Below are 24,371 nucleotides of genomic sequence, written 5' to 3'. Positions count from 1 at the left end.
TGGTTCTCCGCACCCCTAGTGTGAGACTGTGTAAATACACTTTATTTTCCTTTTTTCCCCACCTGGGCAACCCGTGGAGTGTGGACAGGCAGTGTGCAAATCGGTGGTGGGCAGTGGGGGGGGGGCCGGTGGGAGGACCCACAGGTGCCTGCCCTGGCCCCCAGGCCTTAACACTGACGAGTGGGTGACCAGGGACTGGGCAGGCTCCCTGCCCCAGGAAGCGCAGGGGAGACTGCTTGCCACGCTGCCCTGCTGGAGACTGCAGGGGCCGGAGGGGTGAGCCCCAGGGTCAGGGCCCTGGGGGCCGGGGAGGTATGGGGGCTCCATTGCTTGCTGACCTTGGCACCGTTCTCAGCTCCGACATAGCAGAGCCCACGGACCGCCAGAAGGCGGCAAGGAGGGCACTCCGCCGGGGACCCCACCCCGGGCCTGGCCCGGCCTGAGGTGGGCTGGGGGCTCACAAGAAAGGGAAGATGGAGGCTGAGGAGCCCAAGGAGAGGGTGCCCTCCTGCGCATCTCCCAGGAGAGCGGGTGCTGGGGAGACAGGACTCTGCGGCCAGGGGCAGGGCACGCTGCCCAGGCCACAGCTGGCTCCTGGAGGCCCCGGGTGGGACTTTGGCTTCTGCTGCAGGGCCGCAGGGCCTGCACCGGGCAGGAGGGCCCCACCTGGCCACCCGTCCCCAGCGGCCATCCCGCACCCCCGGGCTGCCCAGAGCCCAGTGCTGCACCTGTGTGTCCTCCGGCCACTTGGGGGCAGATCTTCCAGATCCTGGCCCAGGCACCCCAGAAACCGGCGAGGGGTACGCCCAAGATGGGTAAACACTGCTGGGGCCGCACAGCCTGCCCCTGCGGCCGCCTGGTGGCCTGGTCCTCAGCGTGGGCGCGGCCACCGCCGCCGAGCTCCTTCGGGCCGCGACTGGCCCCGCGCCCGGCCGGGCCTCAGTTGTCCAGGCCCTGGCCGTAGGTGGCGGCCAGCTCGTCGGCGTCGCTGTCGGAGCTGCCCTCGCTGTCCTTGGCCGGCGGCTCCAGCCGGCGGAAGAAGCGCGCGTCGCGCGGGGACAGCGGGTACAGCGCGTCCTGCAGCGCGGCGCCCACGCCCAGCAGCTCCTCGTCCGACGACGGCAGCGAGTCCTCGTCCAGGTTGCGCGCCAGGCTCAGCCCGTCGAAGGCCAGCGGGTCCTCGAAGGGCGGCGGGCCCTTCAGCAGCCGCACCTGGAGGGACCGGCGCGCTGCAGGCCAGGCCGCGCCGCCCCGCCCGCCCCGCCCGCCCGCGCGCTCACCTCGGCCTTCAGCTCCTCGATCTGGTCCTTGAGCTCGCGGACGTACTGCGACGAGTCCGAGTGGTTCAGCTGGCCCTGGATGCGGCCCTCTTCCCTCTGCGGGCCGGGCGGGCAGGCGCTCAGCGCGGGCCGGCCCGCCGCCCGGCCCCAGCCCGCCGCCGCTCACCTGGATCTCCAGCTCGGCGATGCGCTGCCGCAGCTCGGCCACCGCCGCCATGCTGTCCGCCTCCCGCAGGCGCACGGCCATCACCTCCTCCTTGCTCTGCGGCGGGGGAGAGGGCGGTGAGGGCGCGCGGGGCGCGGGGCGCGGGGCGCGGGGCGGGGCGCACCTTGCACTCGGCCTCGGCCTGCTTGCGGCGGCTCTCGCTGAGCTGCGTCTGCAGCCCCTTGTTCTGCGCCCCCAGGTACTGCAGCTTCTCCTGCAGCGCGGCGCGCTCCGCCTCCACGCGGTTCAGCAGGTTGCGGTGGATGTGGTCCTGCGGGAGGGAGCCCGCGGTCACCGCCCGCCGCCGCCCGCCCGGCCCCGCCCGCCTCCCCGCCGCGCACCTGGGTCTCCAGCTCCACCACGCGCTGCCGCAGCTCGCGGCCCTCCGCCAGCGCCTGGGCCTCGCGCAGGCGCACGCTCATCAGCTCGTCCTGCAGCTCGCCCAGGATCAGCTTCCGCGGGGACTCCTTCCAGCGGCCGCCGCGGGACAGATGGGCCTGGGGGCGGGAGGGGGTCCGCGATCTGCGCCGGCGCGCCGCCCCGAGCGCGCCCGGCCGCCCGGGCTCACCTGCCAGGTGTCCGAGAGCTCCTGCAGCTGCAGCTTCAGCTCCCGCGCCGAGGCCACCGCCTCGCCCTCGCGCACCTTGAGCGCCTTCAGCTCCTCCTGCAGCCGGGCCACGTTGTTCTCATCCGGCAACGAGCTGTTCCTCTGGAGGGCGAGAGCGTGAGGCCCCCGGCCGTGAGGCCCCAGGCCGTGAGGCCCGGCCGCAGCGCCGCCTCGCAGCCGCGCTCGCTGGCTCTCACTGGGTCCAAGGGTGCTATTCTACCTCCTGGTTTTTTCTTTCTTTCTTTCTTTTTTTCATAAGTCCTGGTTCTGAACCCAGGGGCATTCTACCTCCGAGCCACATCCCCAGCCCTTCTTTTTATTCTTTATTTTGAAACAAGGCCTCACTAAGTTGTGGAGGGCCCATTAAGTAGCTGAGCCTGGCTGCCAGCCTGGGATCCTCCTGTCCCAGCCTCCCAAGGACAGGGCTTACAAGCGTGTGTCACCACACCCGGCTTCCCGGGACGCCTTTTTAATTTTCTTGTGGCTCTGGGGATTGAGCCCAGGGACATCTGCCTCCAAGCCACACCCTCAGTCCTATTTTTTATTCTGTATTTTCAAAGAGGGGCTCACTGAGTTGCTGCAGGCCTCAGTAAGTAGCTGAGGCCGTCCCCTGACCTGGGGTCCTCCTGTCTCAGCCTCCCAAGCATGGGGTTACAAGTGTGTACTCACGCCTGCTCTCAGCCCTTTTTAGATTTTGAAACACAGCATAAGTTGCTGAGGCTGGCCTCAAAACTGTGATCCTCCTGCCTCACACCCCCAAACACTGGGATTCCAGGCCTGCACTGCCAGGGAGCTCTGGGGAAGGGGGGCAGCACCCTGGACCAGAGGGCGCCCAGGAAGCGGGCAGGGGAGCAGCCCTGTTCAGTAGCCGTGGCCAGGGATCTTAATCCCTAAGGTGGGGGTAGAACAACACCTGCTTTCTTATGTGGCCATCCTGGGGCGGCCCCCATAACTGTGAGGCCTCCTTAAATATTACTGCAGGGGCCGGGCGTGGTGGCGCACGCTTGTAATAGCCGCGCTTGGGAGGCGGAGACAGGAGGATCTTGCAGGTTCAAAGCCAGCTTTGCTGGCTTAAGAGACCCTGTTTCCAAATAAAAAAGTATAAAATAGGTCTGGTAGTGTAGCCCAGAGGTAGAAGGGTTTTCAGGAACTCCAGTAACACACACACACACACACACACACACTATATATATATATATATATATATAGTGTGTGTGTGTGTATATGTGTGTGTGTGTGTGTGTGTGTGTGTGTATATATATATATATATATATATATATATATATATATATATATTACTGCAGGGAACACCAGGAGGAGCTAGGGACGAGGGCAGGTGCCTGCTCACTCTGGAGCCTGAGGTCCACCGCAGCAGAGCCCAGAAGGCTGGGTGGCAACGCCCCGCTCTCCAGAGGGCAGGCCCTCTCCCGGGAAGCACCAGCCTAGATTCCGCCGTAGCACCCAGGGCTCAGGGCTCCACAGGAAGGGGTCTGCGCTGCAGCCTCCGGGTGGAGTCCTGGATCTGGTGCTTGCGGGGTCTCCGGGTTGGGAGGGAAGCCCAGCTCTGGCCAAGACAGTGATGGGGCAGAGCTGGGCCCGCCAGTGCAGGCCAGGGTGGGCGCACCTCCTGCGGTGTGCGAGTGGCCCTGGGGCTCCCCTTCCTCTGGCAGCCTCTGGGAAACAGAAGAGGGGACCCCGAGGCCTGGTGTCCCCCCGGGATGCATGCAGGGCAGTCTGTTGTCCGTGGAAGTGGGGCATGGGCAGCTCGCCAGGCCTGGCCTTCCTCCCTGCGCCTCCTCCATCCCAGAACCCAAAGCCTGGAGGAGACACACTTGGCGCCTGCTATCCAGGCTGCTCTGGGAAGCTGCCACACTGTGACACTCCAGAGGCCGCTGGGCCTGCCCTGCGTGGAGGCAGCCCTGCAGTCGTGCACGCAGTAGGGTGTGTCCTGTGTGTGCACTCCCAGGATTGGAGGCTCACACTTAGACCCTCCCGTGGGGATCAAGGCAGAGGGCAGGTGCCCAGTGGGCCAGGAGGCCCGGGGTGCAGAAGCGCCAGGCAGAGGCCACCTCCCTAAGGACCCAACGGGGTGCGGTGGGGGAATCGCCTGGCTGCCCGTCTGAACCTCCAGAGCTTCCTTGGACCCTTCCCCAGGGCCCCCAGCACCACCCTGCCGGACCACACCTTCTCCATGTCCAGAACCTTGTCTTGCATCTCCCGCAGCGCCCCCAGCGTCTCCGTCTCCCGCAGCCGCGACTGCTCCAGCTCCGTCTCCAGGTGGGACACGAAGTCCTCGGTGAGGCGCGGGTTCTCCTGGGGGCAGAGGCTGTGTCGCGCCCCAGCTGAGGCCGGGGGCACCGAGCATGTGCGCGGGGAGACGGGCTGGGTGGGGCATCCTGGCCTGGACCCCCGTGCCCGCACCGCGGCGCCCCCGCCTGCAGCCACGCTGGCAAGTGGCAGCCAGATGTCCTGAGGGGGCCCAGGCGGGGAGGGGTCGTGGCCACGCGCACCTGCTGCTCCTGCAGTCGCCGGATGGTGCTCTGCGCCTTCTGCAGGTCCTCGGCGGCCGAGCTGCACTGCTGCCGCACCACCGCCAGCTCCCGCTTGATGACGTAGTTCTCCTCAGCCTCCTGTGCCCGCGTCACCTGCCCCTGAGCACAGTGAGGATGGGTCGGTCACCTGCCTCAGCCCAGGAGGCCCCCGGGGGGCAGAGGGGGCAGAGCGCCTGGGCCTGCAGGAGCCTGGAGCAGCCCGCTGGGCTCCTCCCGCCCCGCCGATTCCGGCTATGGCCCTTCACCCCAGCTGAGGGAGGCAAGTCCTTGTCGGGCCACCTCTGCCCGCACCGCGCTGGGGTCTGCGCTGAGGCCGCCTGGGGACGTCAGCCCGGCGGCTCGGGACTCAGCTCCCCTGAGCAGGCCACTTCCTCTGGGCTGAGGTGGGCTAAGACCCCGCCCACACACCTCATACTACCCCCACCCCATCTGGGCCCCCATTCCAGGCTCGGAGCCACCAGGGGCGTGCAGAAGCTTCCAGATCAAGCCATTGGAGGTGAGCAGCGGAAGCAGGTGGGTGAGAGCGCGGCAGGCTTGGCAGGCGGGTGCAGAGGAAGGCGGGCCAGGGAGGGGTGTGAGCCCAGGCCGCATGCCCAGGCCGCAGCTGCTCTGTCCTCAGGGCCCGCCATGTCTCCTGGGGTAGGAGGACTCGGGGCCTCGTGTGTGTGAGTTCACGCCCAAACTCGCAGGCATGGCCTCCACACACTCACCGCTCTCTCCACTGTGCGTGCCCCTTCCCAGGAGAGCCTGTCTCCTGGAATTGGACCCCCGCGTCCCCCATGCACCGCCAGGCCTGCCCCTGCTCCCGGAATGCCAGCAGCCAGGAAGAGATGGTTATGGCCGTCATGTGCGGGACGGGGACGGGAGGGGCAGAGGAGCGGGGTGAAGAGCTACAGTACCTGGATTAACCTATCAGCCAGAGCAGCGCTCTCCTACGGCGGGCGGGCGGGCGGGGGGGTCCCAACCACAGGGGGAGGAGGCAGAGCGGAAGGCACAGGGACAGAAGACGGAGAGACAGACAAGAACCACTCGTCACTAAGGCAGTGGACTACCTCTAGAAGCAGGGAGACAGGAGTGAAGGCCAGAGAACCAGCAGGGGGCGAGGAGGGCCAGAGCGGAGCTCCGGAGCGGTGGCCAGGCAGCCGGGCGCGGCTCGGCCCACCGGAACCAGTGCCAGGAATGCTGGGCCCTGTGGGTTGGGGGAGCCCAACGGAGGGGGCTGGGACTGGAAGTTGGCTTTCATTTCGAGGAACAGCAAGCATGGAGACTTGGGAGCAGGAGCATGAACGTCCTGCCCGGGCCACCTGGTCCCAGGTCACAGAGGACGGGAAGAGCAGAGCCTACGGCTGGCCTCGGCTGCCAGCCCCACCCCAGCTGTTTCTGTTAGGCACTGGGGATTGGATCCAGGGACATGATACCTCTGAGCTACACTCCCAGCCTTTTTATTTTTAGGGTGTTTTTTTTTTTCCCAGTACTGGGGATTGAACCCAGGGGCATTCTACATTTGAGCTGCACCCCCAGCCCTATTTTTTTTTTTTTTCGGAACTGGGGATGGAACCCAGGGGCATTAGACCTCCGAGGTACATTCCTGTCCTATTTTTTATTATTTATTTTGAAACAGGGTCTCACTAAATTGTGGAGGGTCTCACTAAGTAGCTGAGGCTGTCTGTGAACTGTGATCCTCCTGTCTCTGCCTCCCAAGCGCGGGGATTACAAGCATGCGCCACCACGCCCGGCCCCCAGCCCTATTTTTTATTCTTTATTTCGAAATAGTTCTCACTAAGTTGCAGAGGCCTCACTAAGTAGCTGAGGCTGTCCTCGAACCTGCAATCCTCCTGTCTCAGTCTCCCAAATGCTAGGATTACAGGCGTGCACCACCACGCCCGGCTGTATTTTTTAGTTTTCAAATAGGGTCCCACTAAGTTGCTGAGGGCCTCACTAAGTAGCTGAGGCTGGTCTGGAACCTGCGATCCCCTGCCTCAGCCTCCCATTTACAAGGATTACAGGTGTGTGCCCTGCACCTGGCTAGGACCCATCTTAACCTGTCGAGGCCCAGGGCCAAAGCCATGGCTTCCCATCGCAGGCATGTTCCCCTTCTGCATTTCTTCTCCTTTCCTTCCTTTCTTTCAAAGGCGAGACTTCCGAGTGTAGGGCGGGTGCCCTGTGGCCCATGGCAGGCTCCCTGCCTTTCTGCTCCCCTCCCCACCAGAGCCCCAGGCTCTCCGAGCGTCCGCTGGGTTGAAACACAGCTCCGACCTTAGGGTTAATCATATGAGTCAGGATCCAGGTGGATCTCCCAGGGCCCCAGTTAGCGCGCAGCCCACATCTCAGCGTGTCGGGGCTCAGCCACGCTTCTGGGAGCCGGACCTGGAGGACGGGCGCTCCTCGCCGGTGTCCACACTGCTCACCTTCTCCAGGGTCTCAATCCGCTGTTTCAGAAGCCGGTTCTCTGTCCGGAGCCTCTGCAGAGGAGGAGGGAGAGCAGATCAGTGCCAGCCTGTGCCCACACCTGTGCCCACTGCCAGGTCAAGGTGAGTTTCCTTGGGGCAGGCCACCTCCAAGCAGGGTGGACTCAAAGCCTTTATGCTTTGGGTCAGCGATTTCAAAAGCAGAGCCCATTCCTGTTCAGCGTGGCATTAAAAAAAACAAAGTGTTGAGCCGGGCATGGTGGCGCACGCTTGTCATCCCCGCGCTTGGGAGGCGGAGACAGGAGGATCGCGCAGGTTCGAAGCCAGCCGCGCTGGCGTAAGAGACCCTGTTTCAAATATATAAAATAGGTCTGGGAGTGGAGCCCGGAGGTAGAAGGGCTTCCAGGAACCCCAGTACCACCAAAAAAAAAAAAAAAAAACCAAAGTGTAGAAGTGTGGTGGCCTGCACTTGTAAAGCTAGTACTTGGGAGGCTGGGAAAGGAAGATGGTTGGTTGGAGGCCAATGTCAGCAATTTAGCAAGATCTTCAGAAACTTAGTGAGAGCCTGTTTCAAAATAAAATATAAAAAGGGACTGGGAATATAGTTCAGAGGCAGACTGCCCTGGTTTTTTGTTTTTGTTTGTTTGTTTGTTTGTTTGTTTGTTTTTTGCGGGTCCGGGGATGGAACCCAGGGGCATTTGACCTCCGAGCTACACCCCCTGCCCAATTTTTTATTCTTTATTTTGAAACCGGGTCTCACTGAGTTGCAGAGGGCCTCGCTAAGTAACTGAGGCTGTCCGCGAACCGCGATCCTCCAGTCTCAGCTTCCCAAATGCTGGAATGACAAGTGTGCGCCACCACGCCCGGCTGCCCTGGGGTTTAATACCCAGTACCAAACAATTTTTTTTAAGGGGTTGGGGATGTAGCTCAGTAGTAGAATACTTGGCTACTAAGCAAGAGGCCCTGGGGTTTGACCCCCAGGAATGAGAGAATTAACAAAAAACATTTAAGCTGGGCATGGTGCCACATGCCTAGACTCCTAGTACTCAACAGGCTGAGACAGGAGGGTCACAGGTTCAAGGCCAGTCTCCGCAACATAGTGAGACCCTGTTTCAAAATAAAAATAAAGAAATCAGGCTGGGAGTTCTAACATACTTCCGTGCGGTAGGCTCTTTCTCAGGAACTCAATTTAAGTATTATTTATTGATATATATCATTGCCTTTGAAAAGCTTCTACTGGGGCAATTTATTATTAAAAACTTGAATAAAAAAAAAAAGAAATAGGGCTGGGAGTAGAGCTCATAGTAGACTGCCCCTGGTTTCAGTCCTCAGTACAACAAAATAAATAGATAATAAATAAATAAACAAATAATAAATAGTTAATAAATAAATCTGGCTGAGACAAGAGGATCACCGGCTCAAGACCAGTCTCAGCAACTCTCATCAATGTAGCAAGATCCTGTTTCCAAGTAAAATAAAAAATAGGGCTGGGGGCAGCGCAGAGGTTCAATCTCAGTACCACAAAATTGAAAATTAATAAATAAATAATAAAAATTAAATACAAAGAGGTAGCGGCACCTCCCTGGTGCCATCCCCAGGCCACGCACGGCACACGTGGGGCACTCAGCACCCAGAACCCTCCCAAAAGTCTGGTTCCTGCCATGCTTGGGTCTGTCATGGACAAAGCCCTGTTTATTTTGGGGAAGCTGCCATCAGCCAATTTCACCGCCCTCTGCTTTGCCCCCAGCCCCTGGGATAAGTTCTTGAGGACAGGCAGACACGGTGGCACATGCCTACAATCCCAGCGACTTAGGAGGCCGAGACAGGAAGATGGCTGGTTCAAGGCCAGCTTGAACGATTTAGCAAGGTCCTGTCTCAAAGCAAAAAATTAAGAGAACCGGGGTGGAACTCAGTGGTAGAGTGCCCCCTAGTACTAAAAAAAAAAAAAAATGTCTGGACAAGCCCATGTTAGATTGAGGGCCTCAGCCAGGTGTGGTGGCACACACCTGTGATCCCAGTACTTGGGAGGCTGAGACAGGAGGATCACACAGGTTCTAGGCCAGCCTCAGCTACTTAGTGAGGCTCTCAGCAACTTAGTGAGACCCTGTTTCCAAATAAAATATAAAAAATAGGTCTGGGAATATAACCCAGAGGAAGAAAAAAGCCCCTGGGTTCTACCCCCAGTACCACCAAAAAAAAAAAAAAAAAAAAAAAAAAAATAGAAGAAGGAAAGAAGAAAAAAAGAAAAAAGATTCGGATACCGGGGCATGGTGGCGCACACTTGAAATCCCAGCATTCGGTAGGGAGGCTGAAACGGGGGACTGCAGTTTGCAGCCAGCCTCAGCTACTTAGTGAAGTCCTCTGCAACTCAGTGAGACTCTGTTTCAAAATAAAGAATAAAAAATATGGCTGGGGGTGCAGCTCGGAGGTAGAATGCCTCTGGTTTTAAAAAAAAAAAAGCCTGTGGCCGCGGGCTGACGCAGGCTCCTTCAGCCCAGGCCCGGGCGCGCCCCTGCTTTCACCTTGCATCCTGAGCTCTCGGCTTTGAGGCAGATGCCGGGAGTTCCAGGTTCTCTTGCAACCCTCTGGGAAGCGGGACATCGACACACGCTGTGTATGGCTCCCCCGCATCCTGGTCATGAAGAAAGGCTTTGGACCACACGTGAGCAAGCGCCAGAGCGCGTGTCCTGGGTGCTTCAGGAAGACACAGCAATGGAAACACCCAGAACATCCCCGGAAGCGAATGCGGCCCTGATGTGGACGCGGTGGTCACCGGCCTGTGTCGCGGGAGGGACGCCGCCGGCAGGGCCGGGTCACAGCTGGCTTGGCGCAGGGTGAGGACCCCGACGCCCCCGCCTGGACGGCCCTGCTCTCTCCGGCTCAACCTGCCTGCGTCAAGCAAAGCGACTGGGCACTGGACACGCCTGACCAGCACACAGCCGCCGCCTGCCCTCTGGGGACGGTGGCCGCTCACCAGTCATGGATCACACCTTTAGTTGTTTTTGGTATTTTATGATGCTTCGATACACTGGGTGTTGCTAACTCTGGGAATTCTCCCCTCTCCTAGGACTAGCTCTTCCTAGATAGTAGGGTGAACCTTTCATATACCAACCACCTAGTCCAGCACCGCAATCCCAAACGGCTTCCTTTCCCTAAAGCTCAGGCGTGAAGCCAGTGTTGCCCAGGGCTGGGCTCCCCCTGCAGGCCAGAGCGCGGAAACCCAACTGCCGGCCTGCAGCCTCAGCTCGCCCGCCCCGCCTGCCCCTCTCCTTCCTTCCCGCAGAAGCACGCCAGAGCGTGGTCTCCGCACTCGCTTCCCACCGGCCCTGGGCTGCTGAGCGCGCCCGTCTGCCGGGCCTTCCTCCTCTAATAAACTCTTCTGTCAAAGGCAGGCGCCTGCGTCTGTCATCAGGCCTTAAGTTATTAAGACGCCCACCACCCGGGGAGGGTTTGAAGCAGGATAAAGTTGAGAGCACCAGGCAGGGCTATGCGAGAAGGCACCCGTCTGGCCCTCGCGCCTCCGGGCTCTCAGGCTCCTCTCGAGAGACTTCCAGGGCGGCACGTGGCCTGGGTCGGGGCATCCTTGCCTGCAGCTGGGGCAGCCCCTCTGTGAGCGAGACCGATGTATGCATTGGGACTGCACAAGGGGCCTGCTCGGGCACAAGGAGGCCAGCGAGCAGGCCAGGGCCAGGTGCTGGCAGAGGTGCCGGGCCTGGCTCTGCCCTGCCTTTCTGCAGGAGGCAGGTGCTGTGGTGGTCACAGCTGGAGCAGCACAGCAGGCATCCCCACTTTGCAGATGGGCCGAGGCTCAGAGGTGCAGATTCCCCTGCCAGGCTGCACAGCGGATCCCTGTGGGGCAGGGCTTTGACCCCAGACCTGTTGGACTTCAGGCTCAGCCAGTCTGTGGGGATCTGTCCTCAGCGCCAGGCTAGAGGGCCTGGTTCTCAGCTGGAAACCAGCACAGAGCAGGGCTCAGTAGCTGCCCGAGTGAATAACTACAATCATGTGTGAAGGGCGAGGCTAAGGTGACGGCCCGGGCTCAAGGAGCCCCGGAGGCTGCAGGGCGCAGGTCCCTGTGGGCGCCCACGCTGGCCTGCACGCCTGGCCCTGCCCGGCTCAGCGACTCCGGTCCCGTCTGCAGGGCAGAGCTAGGTCCTCAGGGCCTCCCTCCTCCGCTGCCTGCATGCCTGCCCTGCCTGCCGCGGGCCTGCCTCAGAGCACTGTGGAGTCCGTGCTATTTTAGTGGTTTATTGATGGTCTCCCCACAACGTTGGGCCCAAGGGCGTGGACCCTGGCAGTCTGATTCACTGTGGTGTTGCCAGCGATGACAATATGCCGGCCGGGGCAGGGGTTCCCACGCTGGCCTGGCAGGCGAAGGAGGCGACAGAGGCCAGACCATCAGAGCCAGGCCCCGCTGGCCTGGGCCGCCCTCTAGTGGCCGGGAGTCGAGGGCGCCCTCCCTAAGGAACCCCCCCTTCCGCCTGCCGGACTCACTTTGATCTCTATCTGCTCCTCCATCTCCTTGCTTTTCATGGCGGCATACTCCTTCTCCAGCCTGCGGGGGGCGAGGGTCCCTGTGATCACTGTCCGACCCGCGGGGACCAGCCCCTCCGCTCTGGCCCCCGCCGTCTGTCTGCACTGACCTCTTCATCTTCTTGGGGTTGTACTTGACCTGGTAGGCCTTGAGGACCAGCTTGTCTGGACAGCTGTCAAACTGGTGGGGGATGACCCTCTGGAAGTACTGCGGGGACACGGGCAGGCGGTCACGGCCACGCGGGCCCAAGCCGCGTCTTGCCGAGGTGTCTGGGTCCCTGCACAGCCCTGCTCGTGTATATAGCAAAGGGGTGACTGAGTTTGAAGCCAGAGCGGGGAGGGGGGAAGGCTTCATTTTCTGGAGAAATCCAGGCTCGAAAGCCCCAAGGCTAAGGGCTGGGTGGAGTGTGGGTGCGGGGGGGGGGGGGGGCCCTCATGGAGGAGGGGTAGGCGCTCCCGGCCCAGAGCCTCTGTGAAGGGTTAAGGTAAGCTGGGTGGACCCAGGCCTGCTCCCCAGCCCAGCCGCCCCCTCCGGCAGTTGCCGACAATGGAGTCCGTGTTCTGGGACACAACCATGGTCTTTATGTATTCTTCCCCAAAGCACCAGCTGGCGGGTGCTGGGGGCAGGGCCCGCATGATGGAGACGTGGCCGTGGCAGGCAGGTTGGCCTTCTCCCGCAGGCAGGGCCACCGGGCAGCTCTGTGCCTCACCCTGGCCAGGGGACTGGGGCTGGGGCCACCAGAGAAGCCAAGTGGTCCAGCCAGGGCTACTTGCCAGCAGGGTTTGGGACCTGGAGTGGCGAGGACTGCAGGCAGCTAAGGGTGGGGCCTCCTCGCCCCCGCAGCAGGCCGCTGGCCCGGGACGGTCGTCGGGCTGGGCCCTCCTGGCTTACCTGGGACATGCCCTCCATGTCCAGCTGCATCAGCTCCGTCTGGTTCACCTGAAGCAGGGCGAGGCCCACCCGGAACACGATCTCCAGCCCCTGCAAGGCGGGCGGGCAGGCGGCCGCCGTGAGCCTCCCATGCCTGCCCGGGCCCACCCTGGCCGGCGTCTTCTGCCCGTGGGCGCCCTCACCTCGTACATGAAGATGTCGAAGACGCGGGTGGCGACGGGCAGGGGGAAGGTGGTGAGGAAGAGCGTGAGGAACCAGGACGAGGCGTACATGGACGTGTGGAAGCTCTGCGAGCGGAAGTGCGTGTTCAAGTCCGGGAGCTGCTCCTGTGTGGTGGGGCGAGCGGAGCGGCGTGAGGGTCGCGCTGTCCACGCCACCGCGGCCCCTGCCGGCCTCCGGAGCCTGCGGGCCCCTTCTTGGTGCTCCCTGTATTTGAGGGACTCGAGGCGGGGGCAGGCAGGGGTGGCCAGGCCACAGGAGCTCGGCCTGCTCGGGCCGCCTGCTGGGCTCGCAGCAGCTGGTGGGGCCTCGGCACCCCAGGGGAGCTTCTGGGGCTGGGGCCGGGTGGGAAGAGGCCTCAGCCCTGCTCAGAGCTAGCACAGGGCTCACTGTGCCATGGGTCACTTGCCATGTTCCTGGCCCTGGGTGAAACTCTGCACACAGAAGCACACAGCAGACGCCTGACTCTCTGCGTGTGTGTGTGCGCATGTGCGCCGTGCTGCGGGTTGGGCCCAGGGCCATCCTACCTCTAACCTACAACCCCAGCCCTATTTTAGTTTATTTTTTGTGGTACTGGAGATCGGACTCAGGGCCATTTGCCTCTTAGCTATACCTCCAGCCCTATTTTATTTTTATTTTGGAACAGGTTCTCACTAAAATGCTGAGAGCCTCATTAAATTGCTGAACCTGTGATCCTCCTGTCTCAGCCTCCACGACGCACCACTGGGAATGCCCGTGGGCTCTGGAGAGTGACCGTGAGGGAAACTGAGGCTGGAAAAGCACTGGGCTTCCTGGCGGAGCCAGGGCCCTCTGCATCTCGCGTTCACGTGTCTGCTTGGCCTCGGGAGGGCTGGCCACTGCTCGTCCTCCAGGCCTGGGGGCGGTGGTCACTGACCGCACGCCACCGCCATGAGCCTTCAGAGCAGGCTGCTGTGCGTGAATGAGGTGCGTGTGTGCACGTGGGTACCTGCATGGAAGAGAACACGGGGCAGGCCCTTTGGGGATGCTATTTATCAACAGAGACGTCTGGGGCTCTGGGCAATCAGCAGTGGCAGGCAGGCAACACTACCCCTCCCTCCACCGTCCCGAGCATGAGAGAAGGGACCAAGGCTTCCTCTGCTAGAGCGGGCCCTCCCTCCCCGGGAGCCCTGGTGTGAGCGAGGGGCGTGTCCTGTCCTCGGAGCACACTTCAAAGCAGGGGCACAGGAGATGGCACAGGGAGGCCTGGGCTGCTGCCTGCCCCGCTCACCTGCAGCATGTACTCAAACTGGTAGATGCAGAGCCCCAGCTCGGCCATGCTGGGCTTGAACAGCTCGCGCAGCCGGTACTCCTGCATCAGCCGCACGAACACGCAGAAGGCCTCCTCCTCGGGCATCTGGGGTTCGGGCAGGGGCTCTGAGTGCGGCGGGAAGCACTGGCGGCTCCTGCCGGCCCGCTGCACACGGGCCTCTCTGCTCCCACTGTATTTCTCGGCACTGATCCTACCGGCTACCTGGACCTCCTGACAGGAGCTGCTGTTTTATGATGGAGAGCCTGAGACCCAAGTCATCTGCTTGGCCACCTTGCAGGACACGGCGGAGCCTGACCAGGCCTGACTCCTGCCAGGGCCCGAGTCCCGCCCGCCTGGCAGAGGCCTCCGCCACCCCAGTGTCCCCTCCTCCCCGGAAGCCCTTTGGTTTCTCCGGAGAACACCCTCAGGTCCCATAAGCAGCACGCTGGGTGCCTGAGGCCCCTTGGCTTGTCCCTTCCAGCCCTGGGAGCTGCCCAGAAGCCCGGCTCTGTGTCGGCCAGGGCAAGGGTGCGGCCTGGAGCCCTCAGCGCTCACAGGGGGCCAGGGAGGGCTCTGGGCCCAGGGGCAGCAGACGGGGCGGTGCCTACCTGCATGAGCAGCAGGCCCACGATGAAAGCGCTGCCCTGGCAGTAGCCCACCTCGCGGTCCACCAGCGAGTACGCCTGGAGGGAGGGAGGAGCACAGCGTGAGCCCCGCCCCGTGGCGGGGCCCGCCCGGGCCGCGGGCCTCACCTTCATGACGTTGAACAGGACCTCCTGGCCCAGGCTGTCCTGGCCCTTGAAGAACTCGTGCTCCGGGTAGGTGCGGGCAATGTCCCTGCGGATGAGCTTCTCGCAGGGCGAGGACATCTTGAGCAGCTCCGAGTACTGGTTCTTGACCGGCATGTCCGTGGCACTGCACAGGAGCTGCCACACGATGGCCCGGAAGTGGTGCGGGATGCCCTTTCGGATCAGCTCCTGCCGGGCGGGCGGACGGGAGGCTGGGGCCGGCTCGAGGTGGGTGCGGCTGTGCCCACTCCGCCCGCAGGGCCGCTGCTGCCCAAGCTTAGTGGGCACGGAGGGCAGCCCGCCCCACGTCCCGTCCCCTGCCCTGGCTGCACACCTCCGCGTCTGCCCCGCGGCCTGGGCTGGGCCCTGGCATGCCTGGTGGCCGAGTGGCCGCCTGCGCCTGCACCCTCCCTGCTGGCCTGCCTGGCCGCCGCCACCTTAAGCAGCTTCTCCTTCCGGCGCCGCCACTCCTCCCACTCGTTGGCGATGCGGCCCCACAGGACCCACGTGTCCTCCTCCAGGTGGCTCAGGTTGGAGGAGGCCGAGGAGCTGGACACCAGCGAGGAGCCGCTGTTCCTCCGCGAGCCGTTCATGGAGCGCATGGACTTGGAGTCGGCTTCCAGGAGCCTGGGGAGGGCCGGTGGGAGGGGGCGCCAGTGACTCACGGGAGCGGGGCCTCGGGGAGCCCAGCGCCTGCTCCTGGGGGTCAGAGGACACCAGGGACCAGGTGCACATCGCCCTTGCTGGGCAGCCTTGCCCAGTGACCTGAGCTCTCTGAGCCACGGCCCTCATCCATCGGCCCCAGGAGCTCCATTGCTCCCCCTCGGAGCAGGCACCGGCCGAGCACCACGGGTTCCTCATCTCAGAGCAGCCCTGCAGGCAGGTTTGGGAGTGAGCGACGCCGTATAGGAGGGCAGAGAGAGCAAGCTGAGACGCCCGGCTGGCAGGAGCTGTAGTAACATGGATTTCTTTCTTTTTCCATTTTATGTTATTAGGGGCTGAACCCAGGAGCATTCTACTTCCAAGCTATACCCCAGCCCTATTTTATTTTTATTTTGAAACAGGGCCTCACTAGGTTGATGCGTCTCACTGGTTGCTGAGACTGTCCTATGGTACTCCCGTCTCAGTCTCCCAAGAACTGGGATGACAGGTGTGCGCCACCCCACCCCCCGGTAACTACAAACTTCTGACGCTCTGACACCAGGGCTTGCAGACCCTGGGGGGACAGTGGAATGCTCCTCTCAAGGCCAGCCAGTTCCTGGAGTTAGAGAATGCCCCTGGTGCCTACGCAAACCCGCCAACCCAGAGCCCACACCTGCCCACCTCGCCTCCCAGCCAGGCACCAGGGCCAGCCGCAGCCCCTAGCCCGCAGGAACAAGTCAAACCAGCGGACCACAGCCCGCCTGCCTGCTCCTTCCCGTGGACAAGAGCATGCGGGCTCAGGGCCTCCCTGCCTCCTGCCAGCCGGGGCTCCCTGGTGTGGCCCTGCGTGCCGCCTCGGCTCCTTGCCCATCACCTTTACCTGATCGGTACCTGGGTAACATTAAACCTACATTCTGAGCCGGGCGTGGTGGGGCACACTTGTAACCCCGGCATTCAGGAGGCTGAGACCGGAGGATTGCAGTTCACGGACAGCCTCAGCTACTTAGGCCCTTTGCAACTCAGTGAGACCCTGTTTCAAAATAAAGAATAAAAAATAGGGCTGGGGGGGGGTAGCTCAGAGGCAGCTTGCCCCGGGTTCCACCCCCAGTACCACACACACACACACACACACACACACACAAAACCTACATTCTGGGACAGGGGTGTAGCAGCGGCCTAGCATGTGTGAAGCGGTGGGCTCCTCCCTCCCCATCCCTCTCACACACATGCACATTCTGAGATGGGAAAGGCCAGCGGGGAAGAGGGGCAGCGCTTTCCTTTATTTATTTTTATTTCTTGGGATTGGAGACAGAACTCGGGGGCTATCCACCTTCAAGCTCCATCCCCGGCCCTTTTTAAAATTTTTTGCTTTTTGTATTGAAGATTGAACCCAGGGGCATTCTACCTCTCAGGTACACCCCAGCCCTTTTTATTTTGAAACAGAGTCTCAGTAAGCTTCTCAGTCTCTTGCTGAGGCTGGCCTTGAACCTGCAATCCTCCTGTTTCAGCCTCCCAAGACTAGGATTGCAGCCACGCGCCACTGGGCCTAGCTCCAGAATAGTGTTTGTTTGTTTGTTTATTTGTTTGTTTGATACTGGAATTTAACCTGATGGCGTTCTACCTCCGAGCTATACTGCCAGCCCTTTTTTTAGTTTTTAGTTTTTATTTTGAGACGGAGTCTCACTAACTTGCTGAGGCTGGTCTTGAATCTATGATCTGCCTGTTTTAGCCTCTCAAGTACTGGGATTAGGCATGTGTCGCTGTGCCGGGCTTTGTCTTTGATTTTGAAACAAGGTCTCCCTAGTTTAGCTGAGGCTGGCCTCTAGCCTGCGACCCTTCCGTTTCAGCCTCTCGAGTACTGGGTGTCTGGGCCTGTACCACCATGCCTGGCCGGGAAGTGGTGCTCTAAGCTCTTCCCTCCAAACATGGCTTCATAAAGGACAGCCAGATTCATTTCACCTTTGAAAACTCGGTCTCTTCGTCTGAATGGGGGACTGACGTCAGCCCGGGCTGGGAGGATGAAGGATGTCCCCCGCCAGGTGTCGCGAGGTCCCTGTCATGGGGATGTCTGCCGGGCAGCGCTGCCCAGCTCCAGGGCCAAGGCCTGGGAACTTCTCAGGGCCCGGGCTGCGCCCAGGCCCACCCCGGCTGGCCTCCGCACTCACCGGTTCTGCTCCTCCAGCTTGGCCAGCAGCTCCAGCTCATCGGGGCTGAGGTTCTCAGAGTCAGAGGTTGGGGAACAGGTGGGGGCTGACAGGGCCTCCTGGGACGAGGAGTCGGGGCTCAGTGTGGGGCTCGCCATGGTGGGCAGGCTGCTCCGCTGGGGGTTGAGCCAGGTCACAGCTCTGTCTGGGGGCCAGAGACACATGGGGCGGACATGGGGTGGCCGCCAGCACGCCCATTCCCGACGAGAGCTATCCTGGCCGCTTTGCCTCAGACCCTGGGTGTGGGGATCACTGCCAGGCCCGAGCGTCCCGCTGTCCCCAGGCAAGCTGGCTAGGTTCAGCTCCACACCCGGGGTCTACACAAGGCCGGGCCAGAGGCGTTCTGCCACTCGAGGCCCAAGGCGCCTGCAGGGCCTCGGGTGCGCAAGCCCTGCGTGGCGTGGCGTGGCTGTCGCCTGTCCTGGGAGCCCCGCCTCGGGCCTGACCTGCCCCATCTCATCAAGCAAAGTGGGCTGCTGGCACAGCCAGAGGCAATTATTCTCTGCTGTTAATTGTCTGGCGAGGCTGGAAGAGTCGGCTCCCCTGGCTGGGAGGCCAGACGCGTCAGTGCTGGGAATCTGCCCCGTGGCCGCACAGCCCAGCCAGCACTGCGTCCTGAGCCGGGCCACCATGTGGGGCGTGTGGTCTCCCTGACCCCCTGGGGCTTCAGGGACTCTAGTCCTCCATCCTGGCCTGGTGGGAGCAACTCAGCACTGTCCAAAAAATAGGGGCTCGGGGCTCAGATGGGCCTGTCTGAACTGAGGCCTGGCTCCCTGAACCAGCAGGTGGCCTTGGGTCGGGCACTGGCTTCTCTGGTCTGCAAAGACTGAGACCCTACAGGACCCACCTCGGGGGGCTGTGAGAACCAAGCAGCCTATGGCACAGCATGTGGGTGAACGGCGCCCGATACCTGCCTGCTCTTGACCCCTGACATGGGCCAGGAGGGCTCTTGGGCTCCCAGAGCCTGGGCAGGGGCTGCTGGTCCCCACAGGGCTCCCAAGGTCAGAGGCGGGGCTCTGGGCAGGGGGGCCAGGGACAGTGTGCCTCCTGCCAGCCGCGCTTCTTGCTAGTGAGCCCAGGAAGTGCCAGTGGCCTCAGGAGAGGGGAGCCCAGGGCAGCAGAGGCCCCAGCCGTGCGCCCTGCACCAGGCGTCTGCTCTGCGGGGTCCCCGGGCACCTTCTGGCAGCCCAGGCCTCAGGGACTCCACCCTGACCATGCCCTCGGTCCAGCCCCTCCTTTGGCTCGGTGGCTGGCTCTGTCTCCTGTCCCTGGGAGCGCCTCGTCGGCTGGGTGCTGAGGGCTCTGGATTTTGGTGAAGGGTAGAAACCATTCTGTTGCCTGGCTGGCAGGAACCACCGGTTCTGAGAACAAGCTGCCGTAGGCTGAACCAGGAGCCCATGGTTCCTGAGAGGGCCAGTGGGGGCTGATCTGGGCCAGCTGCAGTCGGTCTGTTGCCGGCCAGGGCGCAGGCCGCCGGGCTGTGGACGGGTCAAAGGCTCTGTCCAGCACAGACCCTGGCATGGCGGCCCCAGAACTGGGAGGACAGGAGGCGGCAGGGCGGAGGAGCGGGTCTGGGGACGGTGACAGCTCAGAGGACAAGCACGTGTGGCCGGTGGCCTGGCGCCACCCTCTCCCGATGAGCAGAGGGGGCTGACTTGGACCCCGAGAGCATGGTTCAGCTCCGGGTTTCTGATAATACAACCCTAAATCCCAGGCACCAGCTAACAGCAGAGTCTGCTCAGCTATTTACCACATATTAATGTGTATTTCAAAAAGGAATAAAATGTATTAAATACACAGGGATGAAATTTACAGTCCGAGAGGCAGGAACCTTCTGATCTCTCTGGAACTTTGACTCATCCCCAGACTCTAAACACAGCCCGGAAATCATCATCCTAAAGCCTGTGTGTTTAGGCACATGCGGCGGGACACGGGCGTGCACACACACACACTCCCTCTCTCACACCCACCAGCACTCATTCACACCCACACCCACACACTAACTCACGCACACTGCCTCACGTGCACTCACACACAGTGCCCTCACAAACACACACACAACACGCGGTGCTTCATGCACGAGCTGGCCGGGCCCGCGCCTCCCCTCTCCGGCCGTCCTTCCCGAAGCCCTCGCTGCGTGGCCTGCCTATGGCCAGGCTTCTCCCGGTGGCACTGTCCTGCGTTGGCCTCACTTTTCGCGCCCTGGGGATGTCACTTTGGGTTTCTTTTTACTTTTTTTAAGTACTGGAGATTGAACCCAGGGGCATTCTACCTCTGAGCTACACCCTTGCCCTATTTTGGCTTTTTTTTTTTTTTTTTGTAGGTCTGGAGATAAAACCCAGGGACATTCGACCTCTGAACTACACCCCATGGCCTATTTTTTATTCTTTATTTTGAAACAGGGTCTCACTGAGTTGCAGCGGGCCTCACTAAGTAGCTGAGGCTGCCCGCGAGCCCCGATTTTCTGTCTCAGCCTCCCGGATGCTGGGATGACAAGCCTGCGCCCCCACGCCCGGGTGATTTTTCCTTTTTTGAAACTGGGGATTGAACTCAGGGGCGCTCTCCCTCCGAGCTGTACCCCGCCCCATCTTATTTTTATTTCGAGACAGGGCTCCGCTAAGGCTGAGCTCTTGTAAGTCACTGAGGCTGTCCTTGGGCCTCCGCAGTGCTCCTCCCCCTCGGCCTGCCAAGTGCTGGGCTTACAGGTGTGCGCCACCATGCCGGGCTCTTTTTAGGGGGTGCTGGGGATTAAACCAAGGGGCATTTCACTTTTAAGCTTGACCACCAGTTCTATTTTTAAATTTATGTTTATTAAATTATTTAATTAATTTAATTATTATTAAATTTATTATTATTATTTATGTTATGGAAATAGGGTCTTGCTAAGTTGCCGCGAGCCTTGGTAAATTGCTTGGGCTGGCTTCACACCTGCGAGCCTCCTGTCTCAGCCTCCCAAGCGCGGGGATTACAAGCGTGCGCCACCACTCCCGGCTTTCTTTTGGAGTTTAAATGACCACATGTATGCTGGCAATTGTGAAAACCCCATTTCCGGGTTCTCTTTCTACTAAGGACTAGCCAGGATTGCCAACTGGCTCCCTAACAGCTCCGCTGCCCAATTCCCCTGACTTACCCACAGGGGCAGGAGTCATCCCTGCCCTTAGGGAGTGTCCAGGGAGAAAAGAAAGTCACTCCGACTTTCTATCACAGACTGAGATAAATGCTTATAATAAAAGATATGTAGAGGCTGGGTGTGCTGGCCATGCCTAAAATCCCAGTAATTTGGAGGCTCAGGCAGGAAGATCAGTTTTTTTGTTTTTGCTTTTGTTTTGGTAGTACTGGGGATGGAACCCAGGGTTATTCTACCACTGAGCGACACCCGCAGCCCTGAGTTGCAAAAGACCTCACTAAGTAGCTGAGGCTGTCCGCCATCCTTCTGTCTCAGCCTCCGGAATACTGGGATTACAAGCGCGCGCCACCACACGTGACTTGGGTTGATCTTTTCAGCTAGATAGAACTCCATACTCCTGCAGAAAGTAAGGCTGGTCCTTTCCCTCCTGCGGGCGAGTGTCTGCCTGGGCAGGGTCAAGCCACCTCCCACCACAGCCTAGCCGCCCTCCTCCTCATGCAGCCCACCACCAGTCTCGCACCCCGCAGGCCTCTTCTCTCCAGCCCAGGCCTGTGGCCTGCCTCCTGCCGGGCCTAGGAGACCCCTCCGTCTGGGCACTCTGTCCCTGCTATGGCTCTATCCAAGGGGCCTCCGGAGCCAGGTATGGTGCTGGTGCCTGGCTGTAATCCCAGTACTTGGGATTACCCTGCCCGGGCTCTTCCCCAGGCGGGGACGGCCTGTGTACCGGGGTCTCCTTCCTGTCAGCCTGCTCCTGAGCTGTCCCGCTGGCTCCTCTCTCCTTTCTTCCTTTTCTGTGGTACTGGAGACACAACCCGGGCCTTCTCCGAGCCATAACCCCAGCTGATTGCTGCGGCTGGTCTTGCACCTGGAGCCTTCAGTGTTGGCTTCCTGGGTGCTGACTGGGATTCCAGGTGTGTGCCAGCGTGCCTGGCTTCTCTCCTTCCTCTCCCAGAGACATCTACCCCGCATGCCCAGCATGTCTGTGGCAAGGACTTCGCCAGCCGCCCGCCTGCCCTCTGGGCGATGATGAGCATGTGGGGGGCAAAGGCCTTGGTTTTCTGCTCCAAGTTTCGAGAGCACTGCTTGGTAGTCAGGAGGCGCCCAGTAAACAGCTGTGACTGGCTGGAGATGGGAAGACCCGTGCCGCTCGGCTCTGATCAAGGTCAACGTCAGTGGCTGTAAGCCATGAGGGCAGCACGTGCCCTTGCTGGGGTGTATGTGTGCGGGAAGGTCCTTCGCCTCTGTGGTCCTCCCCTCTCCAAACCCAGCACCCCACTCCAAGCACGGGAAAAGCGTTCGCCTACCCCGGGAGGCCCGGGCCAGGGACACCGCACAGAACACCAGCCGTCCTCCACACTGTCAAGGCATCCAAACACACAGGCGCGAAGCCGCTGAGCCCCGAGGAGCCCAAGGAGAGGCGATGACCAAGGATCATGTGGGGCCTCGGGCGGGGAAAGGGCGTTGGGGGAAACTGAGGAAACCCGGAAAGCCTGAACTTTGGTGGACAATAAGGTATCACCCCTGGTGCATCTGCTGTAGCGTGGACAAGACAGCAGGAGCAGGGAAGACTGAGTATGGGGACTGTGTGAACGCTACCATCGCTGCAATTTCTCTAGAAACCTAAAGCTGCATTGCAAAATAAACTATCAACACACACATTTTTGCAGTGCAGAAGATTGACCCAGACTTGGCATTTTTTAAGCAGGCACTCTGCCACTGAGCCATATCCCTGGGCCTAAAACATTTAAGAACGATTTTATAGCCAGGTACAGTGGCATACATCTGTAACCCCAATATTTGGGAGGCCGAGGCAGGAGAATTGCAGGTTCCAGGTCGGCCTGGGCAACTTAGCGAGACCCTATTTAAAAATTTAAAATAAGCCGGGCGTGATGGCGCACGCTTGTAATCCCCGCGCTTGGGAGGCTGAGACAGGAGGATCGCACGGGTTCGAAGCCAGCCTCAGCTGCTTAGCGAGGCCCTCTGCAACTTAGTGAGACCCTGTTTCCAAATAAAATATATATAAAAAAAAGGTCTGGGAGTATAGCCCGGAGGTAGAAAGCCTCTGGGTTCCACCCCCAGTACCACCAAAATAAATAAATAAATAAATAAATACATAAATAAATAAAAATTTAAAATAAGGCCGTGCGTGGTGGTGCACGCTTGTAATCCACGCGCTTGGGAGGTGGAGACAGAAGGATTGTACACTTTCTAAGCCAGATGCGCTGGCTTAAGAGACCCTGTTTCCAAATAAAAAAATATAAAATAGGTCTGGGAGTGTAGCCCGGAGGTAGAAGGGTTTCCAGGAACCCCAGTACCACCAAAATTTTTTTTTTAAAAATTAAAAAAATAATAGCCGGGCGTGGTAGCGCACGCTTGTAATCCCCGCACTTGGGAGGCTGAGGCAGGAGGATCGCACAGGTTCAAAGCCAGCCTCAGCTACTTAGTGAGGCTCTCAGCAACTTAGTGAGACCCTCTTTCTAAATAAAATATAAAAATGGGTCTGGGAGTATAGCCCGAAGGTAGAAAGCCTCTGGGTTCCACCCCCAGTACCACCAAAAAAAAAAAAAATTTTTTTTTAATAATAATAAAGGGCTGGGAGATGGTCATGGTGGCACACACTTGTAATCCCAGTACTTGGGAGGCTGAGACAGGAGGATCGCGGGGTTGAGACCCATCTTGGCAATGTAGCAAGGCTCTTGGCAATCTAGCAAGACCCTGTTTCAAAACAAAAATTAAAAGGGCTGGGGGTGTAGCTCAGAGGTAGAGTGCCCCTGAGTTTAATCCCCAGTAGCACAAAAAGGGGGTCCTGGAGGTGTACCTCAGTGGTAGGATGCTCTTGGGTCCAGTACCATACACACACGCACACACAAAGATTTTGTACCAGTGTAGATAGGAAAGCAGGTGAGGGTTATAACAAGCATGGCGGCGCAAGCTTGTAATCCCAATACCTGGGAGGCAGAGACAGGAGGACCACAGGTTTGTGGCCAGCCTCAGCCACTTAGGGAGGCTCTACGCAACTTAGCAAGACCCTGTTTCAAAATGAGAATAAAATAGTGCTCGGGTGTAGGTTGGAGGTAGATCGCTCCTGGGTTCCATCCCCAGTAACACCAAGCAAAACAGACAGAGAGGTGCCCTAGTGACAGAGGGCCACTGCTGGCTGTCCTAGGCTGCGGGGAAGGATTGGCATGCAGGTTTCCTGCCCCAGGGCCTCTCCCCTGACCGCACCCACCGCTCGCCAGCCTCTGCAATCCTCCTGCCTAGGCGTTCTCTATGGGAACCGTGCGGTGTGCTCTTAGTGAACCGGCCATCGTATCCAGTGGGGAGAGCGAGCGTCCCCTCGGCGCGTCTCACGAGCGCCGTGTCTGTGGCGGAGGCTCGAGGGCCTTCTGCTCTGCCCTCCCTCCTCCCTCTCATGGCTGCTCCTTCTCTCCCGATGACCCTCGGGGGCACAGACTCAATTCCGGATCTGGAGGCGTGAATGGTGCCCGCCACCCGCTCTGCCCGCCCAACCACCCTGGGGCTCCGGGTCCTGGGGAGACGGCCTGGCCAGCCTTCTGGGTCGTCCTCCTCCCTGAGGGGTGGACAACCGACCGGCAAGCGGCCCGCGATGGCGGCTGGGGTGCGGAGGTCCCTGCCTGGCCCGG

At 60.5% G+C, this 24,371-nt stretch overlaps 1 protein-coding gene across 4 annotated transcripts in view; it reads right to left on the bottom strand.

Annotated features, from left to right (window-relative positions):
• Positions 1-939: 939 nt before the first annotated feature.
• EVI5L (ecotropic viral integration site 5 like) overlaps positions 940-24,371 on the bottom strand; it is a gene marked incomplete at both ends in the record, with an annotated part of 28,666 nt that continues 5,234 nt past the window's right edge. Inside the window, 19 exons of one of the 4 annotated variants that reach the window (XM_080715052.1) lie at positions 940-1,212; positions 1,281-1,376; positions 1,447-1,542; positions 1,610-1,756; positions 1,827-1,982; positions 2,054-2,278; positions 4,277-4,405; positions 4,603-4,743; positions 5,544-5,576; positions 7,053-7,106; positions 11,547-11,607; positions 11,696-11,793; positions 12,478-12,567; positions 12,660-12,803; positions 13,946-14,071; positions 14,575-14,649; positions 14,719-14,943; positions 15,192-15,381; positions 17,562-17,741. In XM_080715052.1, the coding sequence (XP_080571178.1) occupies positions 940-1,212; positions 1,281-1,376; positions 1,447-1,542; positions 1,610-1,756; positions 1,827-1,982; positions 2,054-2,278; positions 4,277-4,405; positions 4,603-4,743; positions 5,544-5,576; positions 7,053-7,106; positions 11,547-11,607; positions 11,696-11,793; positions 12,478-12,567; positions 12,660-12,803; positions 13,946-14,071; positions 14,575-14,649; positions 14,719-14,943; positions 15,192-15,381; positions 17,562-17,741 (2,539 nt within the window). Of the gene's footprint in view, positions 1,213-1,280; positions 1,377-1,446; positions 1,543-1,609; positions 1,757-1,826; positions 1,983-2,053; positions 2,279-4,276; positions 4,406-4,596; positions 4,744-5,543; positions 5,577-7,052; positions 7,107-11,546; positions 11,608-11,695; positions 11,794-12,477; positions 12,568-12,659; positions 12,804-13,945; positions 14,072-14,574; positions 14,650-14,718; positions 14,944-15,191; positions 15,382-17,561; positions 17,742-24,371 lie in introns of those variants that run through there. The other 3 variants (XM_080715053.1, XM_080715054.1, XM_080715055.1) reach the window with 3 other exon arrangements.

This window comes from Muscardinus avellanarius (genome assembly GCF_963383645.1).
Source record: "Muscardinus avellanarius genome assembly, chromosome: 18".
NCBI lineage: Eukaryota > Metazoa > Chordata > Mammalia > Rodentia > Gliridae > Muscardinus > Muscardinus avellanarius.
This window is presented reverse-complemented; position numbering and strand designations above follow the sequence as displayed.